Source organism: Ambystoma mexicanum, chromosome 8 (genome assembly GCF_040938575.1).
Source record: "Ambystoma mexicanum isolate Mex_15411 chromosome 8, UKY_AmexF1_1, whole genome shotgun sequence".
Lineage (NCBI taxonomy): Eukaryota > Metazoa > Chordata > Amphibia > Caudata > Ambystomatidae > Ambystoma > Ambystoma mexicanum.
In genome coordinates, this window is record NC_090929.1 from 458,275,061 (window position 1) to 458,288,304 (window position 13,244).

Consider the following 13,244-nt stretch of genomic DNA (forward strand, 5'->3'; position numbering starts at 1 on the left):
TAGTGTGCGGTACAAATATCCTTTAACATTAACATGTCCCATTCAGGATCCTCCAGATCACACAAGTGTCTTTGTTGACTAGATTCCTAAAATGTTCTTGATTCTTCTTGATATACAAGTCTATAGAATCTGAGCCACCTATGGTAGGCCTGTTTTGCCAATGTATTTCCCAGTGCTATATCACACCTATTTAAAGTTGGATAGCAACTTGTCAAGGCTTTAATACACTGCCACAGATCTTTCTTTTTCTCATTAATTTGTCTATCAAACCCATTTGGATGCCTGGGCACAAAACCCCCAGGAAAGTTGTTCTGGTGTATCAATAGTTGTCCCAGTTTAGATAGAACCAACAGGAATCCATTTGGATGGGTACATGTGTTTTTACTCTCATTGGGTAGACTGTTCCACCAATTCCCCAATCTATTTGCTTTGCTGCCTTTCCCGTGTTGCCCCAACCTAGTGTTATTCCCCTGTCACAACAAGATTTTGCACTCCTCCTGAATCAATTATCTTAGGGAAACCTAGATCTAGAGCTAGGGGAAGAATTGCATGATCGCTTGCTTTAGTCGGAACTATCTCAAAGGAGCAAACATTCACTGGGTTCACATTCCCCAAAAACAAATAATTGTGGACGCTGCAACCAAATTCTTCCAGGTGGGCACATCCCTCCGATTGCCATCAAATAGTAAATTAGTCTACCATAAGAGCTCCTCTTTGTACCATCTCTAGATAGCACCAAAACAGAGTCTTTACCTTCGTCAAATAAAAGCATTGTCTGACTCCACACAGTTACATTCACATTTAAAATCAGCCCCTACAATAATCGGACTCTTTAGGTATAGAAGCTGCCATTTTAAGAAAATATTTTCAATTTCTTCAACCAATATGACATGCATTACGTAAGCATTTCTGATGGTTGTATCTGCTTAGATTCACATGCTGTGCCATATAGTCCGACATCCAGTGGTAACCGCAGAGTATTGCATCTTGTCTTTCGGAGACCGAAAGGGGACATCAGCATAGGCGTGTCTGTAACACTATCCCTACTGTGACGTGTAGTGTACCCAAAATCCCTCACGCGCCGAGGTCCCTCCGATTGTATTTTTTCCGCCACGAGGGTTCCCAAGGATATTGTGAGTACACAAAGAGAGAAGTAGTAAGACGTCTATGTTCCTTCCAACCCGAGCGGGGAGGTAGGGAGGGCGCATGTGAATCTAAGCAGATACAACCACCAGAAATGCTTTTACGGTAAGTAATGCATGTCTTTTGATGCTTGTTAATCTGCTTAGAATCACATGCTGTGCATAGACTAGCGAGCAGTACCCGGAGTTGGAGGTGGGTTGTGAGAAGGAACAGTAGAGAAAAGATGTCTTAGTACTGCTTGTCCCACCTGAGAATCAGACCTAGAATGAGTGTCTAGGCAATAGTGTTTTGTAAATGTGTGTACAGAACTCCAGGTTGTCTCTGCAAATGGACTTGAGGGGAACATTTGCAATGAATGCTATGGAAGCCCCATTGCCTCGAGTAGAATGTGCTCTAGGCTTGAAGGGTAGTTCTCTCTTAGCAAGAGCGTAACATAGTGTGATGCATTTGACAATCCACCTTGAGCTAATTGATTTAGAGACAGGATCTCCTTCCCTACCAGCTGCCACTGAAACGAAAAATTGGTTCGTTTTCCTCAGTGGTTTAGTTCTTTCCAGGTAGAACATGACTGCCCTGCGCACATCTAGTTTGTGTAGGCTTCTCTCGGCCATGCTAGTGGGATTCTGGAAAAAGGTAGGTAGTTCAGTTGACTGGTTCAAATGGAACTTCGATATGAATTTAGGCGCAAATCTGGAGTGTGTGCGTAGGACTACCTTGTCCTTGTGGACTGTGACAAAGGGGTCTAGAACAGAAAGTGCCTGTAGTTTGCTAACCCTTCTGATAGAAGTGATAGCCACTAGGAATGCCGTTTTAGAAGTAAGGTCTTTAAGACTTGCTTTATGCATAGGTTCAAAGGGAGCTCCCATGAGCCTGGTCAAAATCACATTTAGGTCCCACCCAGGAGCTGGGTGAGAAACGGCAGGATAAATCCTCTTAACTCCTTCCATAAAGGCCTTAATCAGCAGTATTTTCCACCACAACACTTTTGTTGTGATGTGGTGTAGGCTGACAAAGCAGCCAGATGAACCTTTAGGGAATTAAAGACCAACCCAGTGTCCAACAGATGGGTTAGGTACAGCATAATGTGTGTGGGTGAACAATCGATGGGATTGACACCCTTGGAATTACACCAGATGACAAAACGTTTCCATTTGCTGGCATAGCAATAACGTGTGTTCAGTTTCCTAGCTTTCCTGAGTATGTCCATGCACCTCTGAGGGAGCTGTAGGTGTCCAAACTCTATGACCACAGGAGCCAGGCTGCTAAATTCAGAATTTGTGGGCATGGGTGTAGGATCTCGCCCCTGTCCAGAGACAACATGTTGTGCGGGCAGGGTAGTTTCACTGGTGGGCAGAGGGACATTTCCATCAGATAAGCGAACCAGGGTTGGCGGGGCCACCAGTATCATGGTAAAACTGGTTCCTGGTGCATCTTGTACACCATCTTGTTGAGAAGGGGAGTCAGGGGGAAAAGCAGACATTTCCCTGACCATGTTATCCAGAAACCGTTCCCCTTGGAGCGGTTCTGGGGGTACCTGGAGGCATAGTCTTGGCATTGGGCGTTCTCCTGAGTTGCGAACAAGTCAATCTCTGGGAAGCCCCATTCTGCGAAGCCGTTGGACACAATGTCTTCGTGCAGGCGCCATTTGTATTCTCCAGGAAGAGGAAAATCTCTGCTGAGCAAGTCTGCCAGAAGATCGAGTTCCCCTGCAACATGTTGGGACAACATACATCTTGTGCCTGAGAGCCCATATCCAAATGTTTTGGGACAGCTTAGATAGCCCTGGAGAGTGAATGCCCCCCTGTTTGTTCACATACATTGCTATAGTACTGTCCGTTAGAATCAGTAGCACCGTCTTCCCTTGCAGTTGCATCTGAAAGGCCTTCAATGCCTTGAACACCACTAATAGCTCCAGTCAATTTATATGGTTGGACGCTATCTGAGGGGACCACACTCCATGTGCTGTCTGCTGAAGCAGGTGAGCCCCCCCCCCCACCCTGTGAGAGATGCGTCTGTCGTGAGAGTGGCTTCCACTGCAGGGGTGGTGAAGGTCTTCCCCTTCAAGAGGTTTTCTCTTCACCACCACTGCAGAGAAAGAACGAGGGCTGGCGAGACAACTACCAGATCTTCCCATTGTCCGCTGGCCTGACACCACTGGCTGTTGAACGACTATTGCATGGGACGCAGTTGCGCGTGGGGAATCCAGTATATGCACAACGCCATCATCCCTAGCAAACACATGGCTTTGCGTACCGTCACCTCCCGACTGGCTACATATTGAGGAATCTGAAAAAGCATGTTCTGAACCCTTTCATTGGAGGGGAAGATGAGACTGTCTTCTGTCCGAATTAGAGCTCTCAGAAATTCTTTTGTTTGACTGTGGACTAGACTGGATTTTTTTTCGTTGATTGAGAAACCCAGACTGAAAAGAAGATTTACTGTTTTTTGGGTGTTCAAAAGACATGTGTTGTAAGAGTCCCCGTTGATGAGCCAGTCATCGAGGTAAAGGTAAACTGGGACGGATAGTCTGTGCAGGTGTGCTGCAGCCACTGCCAGGATTTTGGTAAACATCCTTGGCGCTCAGGCGATGCCGAAGCAGAGTACCTTGAATTGGCAATGCCTGTCCTCGATCATGAACCTTAGGTATTTCCTGTGCGCTGACAACATTGAAATATGAAAGTATGCATCTTTCATGTCCAATGTTGCCATGTAGTCCCCGTTTCAGCAGTGGGATCACTTCCTGTACTGTTACCATGCAAAACTTCTGGGGTTTTCTGAACTTGTTCGCTGGGCGCAGATCTAGAACAGGTCGCATGGTGAGGTCCTTTTTGGGTACAAGGAAGTACACCGAATAAATACCATTGTTTACCTGAAGAATAGGGACAGCTTCTATGGCGTCCTTTCCCAGCAGCGCTTCCACCTCTTGATTCAGGATCTCCAGATGGTCCGGTGAAAGGCGCTGTGAGCGCGGTGGTCTGAACTGTGGAGGTCGGGCAAAATCCACGCAGTACCCGTGGGCGATCGTCTTTAAGACCCACTGGTCTAAAGTTATCCCCTTCCATGCCGTGAGGAAAGATGTTAATCGCCCCCCAACCGGGGTGACCTGGGAGGGGACCTGGATCTAGTGGTCATTTTTGACCAGAGGCTGCAGCTCCTCTAGGATTGGGGCCTCTACCTCTGCCTTTGCCGCGTCGCTGACCTCTAGAAGGGTAGTAAGCGGGGCTTCCTGAAGTTTGTCCTGTGTTGAAATTCCTCGTGCCATAGTTTTGGCCTGCACGGGACTGCCCTCGAAAGGAGCACCGAGAGTTGTTACCTCTTTGGGGGGGAAGGTTTTTGTGTGATCTGTTGCAGAGACTTAAGAGTCTCATGCTCCTTCTTGGCTGTTTCCAAGGCCTCATCAACCGCTTCCCCGAAGAGGTTTGTTTGCTCAATAGGCTTATTGATGAGAGACGCCTGCGTCTCAGGTTTAAACCCTGAGGTACGCTGCCAAGCGTGTCTTTTTAGTAGGGTCCCTTGGGCCAGAGACCTGCCTGCTGTTTCAGCCGTGTCCAGGGTGTTTTTAATCACATTCTGGTTCGCTGGTCTTCCCTCACCTGGAGTGGCGAGAAGCTTGGATTTTACGGGTTCTGGAACCTCTTGGACGCCTTCCTGGAGCAGGTTCCACTGAGCGTCAGCATAGCTTGCCAATAGCGTGGTATTATTTGCTATCTGCTTAGTGGATGCGGCCGTCAAGGGGACTCGTTTGCCTAGGGAATATAGCCTCTTGGATTCCTTGTCTGGAGGTGCCTCCCCCGTGGCAAGAGGTACCCCTGCCCTTTTACGGGTGGTAGTTACTACCAGCGAGTCGGGGATGGCGTGCCCTTTAATGTATAGAGGGTCGGAAGGAGACAGCCAAAACAATTTTTCAACTCTCGGGATCACTGCTCGGGTTTGAGCTGGTGATACCAAGGAAGGGGCCAACCTCCTCTTGACGGAGTTAAGGAGGGGAATGGCTTGGCTAGATGGAGGTTTTTCCTTAAGGATATCCTCTACAAAATCCTACTCAGGTACCGCCTCTTGAGTAGAGATCTGAAAATGTTCAGCTGCCTTTTTCAACATCGAGTTGAAGGCCATTTGGTCATCTACAGGCGAGGCCTGACAAGCCGGAGTGGACGGAGGGGAGTCTAAACACAAAACATCAGTGTCCTCAACTTGATGTGGCAGTGACCATGGGTCTGTGCCCTCCTGCTGGGTTTCTTCCCAATTGTCTGTGGTTTCCTATTCATAACGTTGTAGGCATGAAGCTGCTTCTTCATTGTAAACGTCCCTATATGTGTCCAAGTGGACAATATCTTCACATGTTAGACTGGGACAGCAGGCTGCTCCTCTTGATAGTGAAGAAAATTGGGGGATAGGTCCTCTACGATACCTTTTCGGGGATGGATGATCAGAAAAACTGACAATTTTCTCCAGCCGGTCCATACACCCCTCAAATTTCTCTCTAGTCCATTTAGAGGACCCAGACAGGCCTACGGGAGGAAAAACGTCATCTTTTGCCCTATGGCGTCACAAAGAGTCTCTTAGGGTGTCGGAAGAGGCTCTTGGCTATCCTCAAGTATCGTGAGCATCGGTGCCCAAAGCTGCGTCAGAAATCTTTTCTGCGGCTTGCCCCATGCTTTTAGGCAGAACCGGGGTAAGTCGCACCGCCGCCGTAATCCTCTCGATGCTGTCTTCAATAGTCGCCGAATCGGCGTGGGATAATTGTTCCGATGGTCCATCGGTAGGTAATCTACCTTCCCCTGCTTAGAGGGACTAGCAGTCATTTTTTCAACCAGAGGCCTAGCCGTAATTTTCGGGCCTACCGTGGCCTTCGGAACCGTCGCAGCATCGGATTTCTGCGCTGACGTGTGAAGTCTTTGGAGTAGCGCCCTTACTGAATTTAGATTGCCCAGTCGCAATACGCTGTTGCGGATGCGGGGAAGGCTTTGGATCTGCACAATCCGAGGAAACTGTCGAAATTTTCGGCGCCCCTGTTGGCGATTTCACCTTTTGCGATGAGGACGTCGAAACTGGTGTAGGGTTTGTATGCTTAGTGTGATGCGTTTGTACGCTGTCGCCGGGTGTTTTCCCTGCAGCGAGACCAGAGTCAGGCCTTAAATGGTCGGGGACGGGCATGGTGGGCCTAGAAGTGTCCGCCTGAAGGTCTATTACATCCGCAACAGATGTTTGGTCATCTGAGGTGCCCCCACCACTCACAGCAGGTGTGGCGGTGGGGGAAGGGGGTTCCACTCACGACATATTGTACGCGGCCCATGCTTTACACGGCGCTCCTTAAGGGTCTTAGGCTGAAGGAGTTTGCAAGCCGCACACCGCTTTGCATTGTGCTCTAGGGGGAAGGCAGGCGTTGCATGTCCTGTGTTCGTCCTTCCAAGGATATCTAACCCTACACTTAGGGCAGAACCTAAAAGGAGTCCTTTCCATAGCCAAAGGGTAAGATGACCAAAAGGGCAACGAGGGGAAAGGAGCAAAGACATACCGAAAATATGGCCACCCCGACACCACTCTCCCTACTGTAAAGGTCGGCCAGAGGGCCCATCCACATGGAAAGTCCGGCTGCCGGAACTTCAGCGTCGAAATCCACCGCCGTAGACGAATCCCCTGAAGTCTTTGTCGAAGATGTTCTTGTGACCGAAGTGACTTAACGGGGAATAACCGACAAGTCGGTATAAGATAAACAATGTCTCTTCTGAAAAGAGCTCTGCCATAGGGCGACCAGTATCTGAGCGGAAAAAAACAATCGGAGGGACCTCGGCGCATGAGGGATTTTGGGTACCCTACACGTCACGGTAGGGCTAGTGTTACAGACACACCTATGCCGACGTCCCCTTTCAATGCCCGAAAGACAAGATGCAATACTCTGCGGTTACCACTGGATGTCAGACTATATGCACAGCATGTGATTCCAAGCAGATTAACAAACATAAAAAATCTAGTTCTGTACAAACTGGGTTAAAGTAGATGTTAAGTATGTAAAGAAATGTTACTATTTATCAATAACCTCTGTTACTAGGACAGCTTCCGACCCACAGTTGCAACTTTCGACGGATCGATCCTTTGTGATTCCTATAGCGGTCACCAAGCCTCCCATAGGACGCCGTCTAGCACGTTTTTTTGGTTGATTTGGGTTTTAACAAAAACACATCTGACCAGACGGTCAACCATGTCTCCTGTAACAACACAGAATCATATTTGCTTAGCAATTAAAACTGTGCACTTTGTGAAAGAGTTGTAACCATGATAATTCAAGTTTACGTATATGAGTTGATTTACTAGCTCTGAAATGAGTTCTAAAAAGTAATGTTGCAACGAGTATACTTGTAACAGGGTTGGCTTATTCTATGATTTCATAACTGAGTGTCACTGCATGAATGACCAAGTCTACTACCCTCGAATTATTGACTGTATTCTAAAAGTATATCTAACCTGGTTTTACTCCCCAAGAATAGCGGATTGCATTCTGAATGTGTTACAGGTGTGACTCACCATGAACTGCTGATTGCTATTCTGAATAAGGTCATACTTTGGGTTGTATGCCCCAGGCATTGAGTTGGTTTTTATAATTGTGTTTATATGATATGTGATCGTACTTATTTCCCCAGGATTTAGTTGGGCCTACTTATATTTAAATAAACCATTTATTTTTATAAAGCGTAGTGTTTCGTAAGACCATATGTATGCTACAATTTCTTTGTACCAAGCTAAAGCAGTCTCTCCCTCTTAAGATAAGCTTATCTGCTCTGTCCATGCTACCAAAACATTCTCAGGTGGTACAGCCTTATATTAAGAGTGGAGCATATGAACTGTCTGCGATGTATGGTTTCATGAAGCCCTTAGTTGGACATTAGAAAAACTGTCCTAACACTTGCCCTAAACAATTATGTTCGAATTAACTTTTATTTTGATTTTGCATTCTTTGAAAAGAGCTTTTGCACACAATAGCATTTGTTGCAATGCTCGAGAGTTAAGCGCGTAAAATTGAATTGTTGGCATGAAGAGTCAGAGACTGGGCGGCAGTTAAGCTTTCAGTTTCTGGGGCAATGCATGTATGGGCAGAGACTACCACACTAGGTCCGCATTAAGCCCACCATTAATGTACTGTAACGCCTCAGGGGGTTTAATAGTGTTGTGTTCATAGACTGTAGAATGAATGTTGCACACTTGCTCCATGATGCAGATAAGTTTTAGATTTCATATCTGACAAAATTGGTAGCACCAGGCAGGGATGGTCAAGCTGTTTGAATAAACTGCTTTGCTCTCCCCTCTAATTTTCTCTGCCATAGCACCTCCCCGTTCTTATACCTGCTAGGTCTGCACAATTAATCAAATTTTGCATGTAATGCACGTGTCTCCTGTAACCAGTGTTTCAATGCCCTCAGGTTGTTTGCGCGCTTTATAAATAAAAAATAAATATATTTAGTCATTCAAAGTGGACCTTCACACATGTGCTACCCTCATCTATTTTTAATTCAGTTTTAGCCACTGGGCAGGTCTCCTCCCCCCTGACCGCCCCCATCCCCCCCCACCCCATCACCATCACCATCACCACCATCCTGGAATCACTCCACTTTTCTAGAAGGGTGAGCACTCTAAACCCTGTCATAAACAGGTCCTTATCTGTAATTGATGGTGCAAGTACATGGGAAGGTTTTTCCTCACATGAATACCGGAACGGATAGACACGGCGAATACAATGGACATGGCCCAAGGTGTGTTAGGATCGGACAGGCACTGTAGAGCAGGGCTTCTGATAAACATAATTAGTAAGTTAACTATAAAAAGGGACAATATATTTGGCATTCACCGACCTCAAGGCTGCTTTCAACTCAGTAGGGCAGGTCCAATAATGTACGGAACGCACTGATGCACAAGAGTTTGTATTAAGGCTCCTTCAAAAACAGTATAGGACAACTATATGGGTTATCACAGGACTAATGACTTGAAGGCAGATTTCTCATTCTGCCAGAATGTCCGACAAGGTTGTGTCATCACCCCCCCACTTCATTAAATGTATTCTTAGATGAGACAGACTTGATGCCCCTAAAATGCAAAAAAGCAGCTTGCCGATTCTACATTTTGCAGACAATGCTGGGCTGTGGTCCCCAAACATAAAATGGCTGGATTAGACTCCTTGGGAGCTTAAGCGCCCTGTGAGAAGGGTCTTTTCATGTATATTGCCAAGAACATACTGGTGGCAGCAGTCCCTTATAGTCCCCTGAAGCACAAGATCCTGTTTGAAGGCGATCATGTGGAAGTGGTTGCTTGCTTTTATTATCTGAGCCCAAGCCAGATCTTCAAGATATTAATGAGGGGATGGTGTGGATTTCAAATGATACCACCATCATCATCATCATCATCATCATGCTGTGATTTTATGTGTGCAATGGACAGTGTAAAAAGTAATAGGGACCGGTCCCAGCCCCAGTATTTCAGTTTCTAGGACAATGCTTGTTGGAAATCTGGAGATTGCCCAACACACTAGTCCAAGTGTCATTGTTATGCACCCCCTTCATGGACTAGAACTGTGCCTCAGGTGGTTTAGTGATGTTCTTAAACTATAAACTTAATGTTCAACACATGCTCCACCATGTAGATGTATACTTTTTAAGCATTACATTTAATAATTACTTCTTGAATTTCATAATCAAATTATTCCCATCTTTTACTCAATCAAAATTTTTGACCAAAAACAGTGATGTGCTCGTTTATTTGTCATGGTCAATTCGAACAACGGTAAAGAACTTCGGACCCTACCTTTTGGGTTTTGAAGGAGAATGCAATTATTTCCCAAAGAATTTATCCGATGTACCAACAAACTGAAGCAGGCAGAAAAAGACATGCATATGAATTTTGTTCACGCATTTAAAAAACAACCTGCGCTTAAAATATACCTTGTCCTGCTCTACGCAGACATTATGTTAAAATTAGTCCACTAATTCTAGAAAATCAATGCGTAAAAAAAATCCTTACCTTCTACTACATATACTTTAGTCAAAGGAAAGTCAATGCTCTTTGCCATAGTTTCGATATCTTCTTTGAGCTCGCCTTCTGGCAGTGGGATGAATTTATCAAATAAGGGTGCAATATAATCAGCATAGATTGTTACAAGTACCTGCAAATATAAGGATTCACAATTCTCAGTACATGGTTGTCTGGACGTTTTGCACATTTGCTCTGGTTTTCTGAACTGTAAATCCTAATCAGCTCAAATTGTAAAACATATCCGACAAGTCTGTGTTCAAAGTAAGAATCTACTTTCCAACTCTAGAATTAGAGAGATTTTCCCCACATCCGCCATGCCAAAATACACATTGTGAAGAATGCAAATCATTTTATTGGCTTTGTGATTAACTAGATTCTAAAATGAAGGGTCAGCATGTTATAGTCCTGTAGGTCAAAATTTCAAACTGTTTACAGCAAAACTACAAAGGTAGCACTATCGTCACAGCTATTCCAATATTCTACAGGTGGGTGTTAGGATGTTTCTCTGGGAATCCAACCTTAGTGGACCTGCAGAGGTTTAAAGTCTAACTTCTAAGAGGGCAGTGCTACTTTATACATAGCTTAATCACATTTTCAAGGCTGCCAGGAAAACAACATACCTGGTTTCACCAGTAAAAGGGATCATTAGTGCAGTATAGTCCGGACAGCCTTGTGGTTGGAGCATTTGGCCATCTTTCCACAATACCAAGAAAGTTATGGTGGGTTTAAAAAGGTATGAAACAAGCCCTTTCACTTGAAATGTGAAAATAGGAAAGTCCACTTGAGCCAGGTCACACTTTCCACAATGCCACATAGTAGCCATTGCTGGAAGTTCACCTCCAGTTCTGAGCCACAACAGCAAGGCATTGTGGGTATACAAATTATCCCAAACGCAAAAAATTTTCTCCAGGAAATTGCCTTGGTCTTGGAGGGCAGTGCTACTTAAAAAACAAAAAAAGTTTAAACTATTTATTTGGTTGTGCACATGGAAAACATTAGATATAAGGCTTGTACAATGGAAACAATACTTTTGCGTATAACATGGTCATGTATTTCCCTGTGTCTGTCCTTCCCCGTATACAGCCCAGTTGATGATTGGGAGAGTTTGGCGGCTTCAAGAAATCCACAGATACAGTCTCTGAAGTTTAGGTTTATAGGTTAATGCTGGAAATTCTAGGTCATAGGGCCTCATCACGAGTTTGGCGGTAACCCTTAAATGCGGCGGTAACGCTATTACCGCCGCATTTAAGGGTCTGCCAGATCATGACCATGGCGGATTTCCCCCCAGCTCTGAGCTGACTTTGTTAGACTTTAAACCTCTGCTGGTAATAGCGCAAATTTTACCCATTGGGCCCAAAGGTGAATGAGGAATTCCCGATGGGCCCAATGGGAAATGGGCAATAACCGTTCCGGCGCTAATAGCGCCGTGGGGTTTGGCGGTAGGTCTATTAACACCCAACTCGTGATGGGGCCCATAGTCTAAAAACAAGGTCCAAATGTTTGTGACTTGGTGTAATACACCATCTTTAGCTGCGGTAACTTTCTCGGCCACCAGGATAGCCCATATCTTTATGATGGAGTTAATAAAGGGCCTTCAAGGGACTTGTGGGATACTGTGACCGTGAAGCCAGGAGAAGCTGTGTTATTAAGTTAGTGGTACCCCCCCCCCCGGATTTAGGGTAAACTTCTTCAACTGGAGCGCCCAGAAGAATAACCTCAGGATTAATAGGAAGTTTGATATCGGTAATGGCCTCTATTATGGTGACAATTTCCTCCCATAAAGAGTTAATGAGCCGACAGTCCCACCACATGTGAACATATGTACCTTATGTGTTGGGGAGAATTCTCATTTCTGTGCTAATTCCCTTAAACCTTAGAGACCCCCAGCTCTTTTGCTGGACTTTAGGACTTTTTCAATTGTAACCCTGGAGTGAGTGAGCATTTTTTCCACTCTCATGTGTTTTAACCTGATTTGGATTATGGTTTCCTTTGTTTTGGGAGTTGACAAACTCCATAGGCATCTACTTTTTGTATGGTGACAGTGCAGGGTCACAGAGACATCCTTTAGATTTCTCTTAAGGTTTAAAAACCTTTTCTTGTGAGAACTACGGTTCCCAAGAATAGTAAAGTAAAATTGACTTTACTTACCTTTTCTCTTTCTAGGTCCAGTACACCCCATCTTATGTGCAGTGCTGCGGGGTTACTTAATAGCCCCTTTTCCTACTTACTAATGTAAAAAATGTTTTGCTACCCTCACTACTTTAAATGGCTGGTGGCAGTGGTTTAATTTTCCTACCATTGTGCTTTTCTACCACAGGCTTAATTCTCAGCTGCAGTACAGCACCAATGGGTGACCATTTTGTCAAAATGGCCCAGTCATCTTTTTTCACCATTTTCTGTTTGTGAGGTTTTTCTTGGGTTTTACTCTGCGCGCCAAGCCACGTTTGAGCCCTGTTAGGAAAGATTTCGTAATTGTAGGTAATTTTCCTTCCATGTGGCAACCCCTAAACTTGTTGCTGTTGTTTTTCACCTTGTTCTCGACTTTGCCAGAGAAGTGCAGCCTTCTGCCGCACTCCTCTGGGCTTTCGCTCCTTTCTTACGGGGAAACTGACATGCCCTTAAGACTGTCAGTACCGGGGAACGCTGTTTCCCGTAGTTTCTTTTATCATGTTGCGGCTTTCGTGCAACATGACACAAGAGGGCACTGTAAGCTAAGTTACAGCTCTCTTGGGTCTCTAGCCTTCTACAGGCCCTAGATACTCGTTTAGGATTGTATCTGATCGGTGCAAGTGATTCAGGGACGGGAATGGTGGCAGCGATAGTTTCTTGTGTTTTGAGCTCCTTTTGGCGTTCTAAGCGCGTTTCTCGCGCTTAACCCAAAATGGTGGCCTGGCTCCCAAAATGGCCAGACCACGAGGCTCCTTTGTCCTGTCCGCTGACCGTCTTGCTCCCTTCACCTTCCCCAGGTCGAGCCGACCCGGGGCCTTCCTTATTTGGGCATGTACTTTCCCGCAAAACACGGATGCTTTCGCGGGCTTCTACATGTCTTGTGTGTGCCTCCAGGATGTGGGCTGGGATGTCTG

The 13,244-nt window shown here is 45.6% G+C and overlaps 1 protein-coding gene across 1 annotated transcript in view; it reads right to left on the minus strand.

The window, feature by feature from the left end:
• ZMPSTE24 (zinc metallopeptidase STE24) overlaps nt 1–13,244 on the minus strand; it is a 413,896-nt gene that overhangs the window by 229,676 nt on the left and 170,976 nt on the right. The window contains exon 6 of the mRNA XM_069610066.1: nt 10,150–10,291. Within this exon, the coding sequence (XP_069466167.1) occupies nt 10,150–10,291 (142 nt within the window). The remainder of the gene's footprint in view (nt 1–10,149; nt 10,292–13,244) is intronic.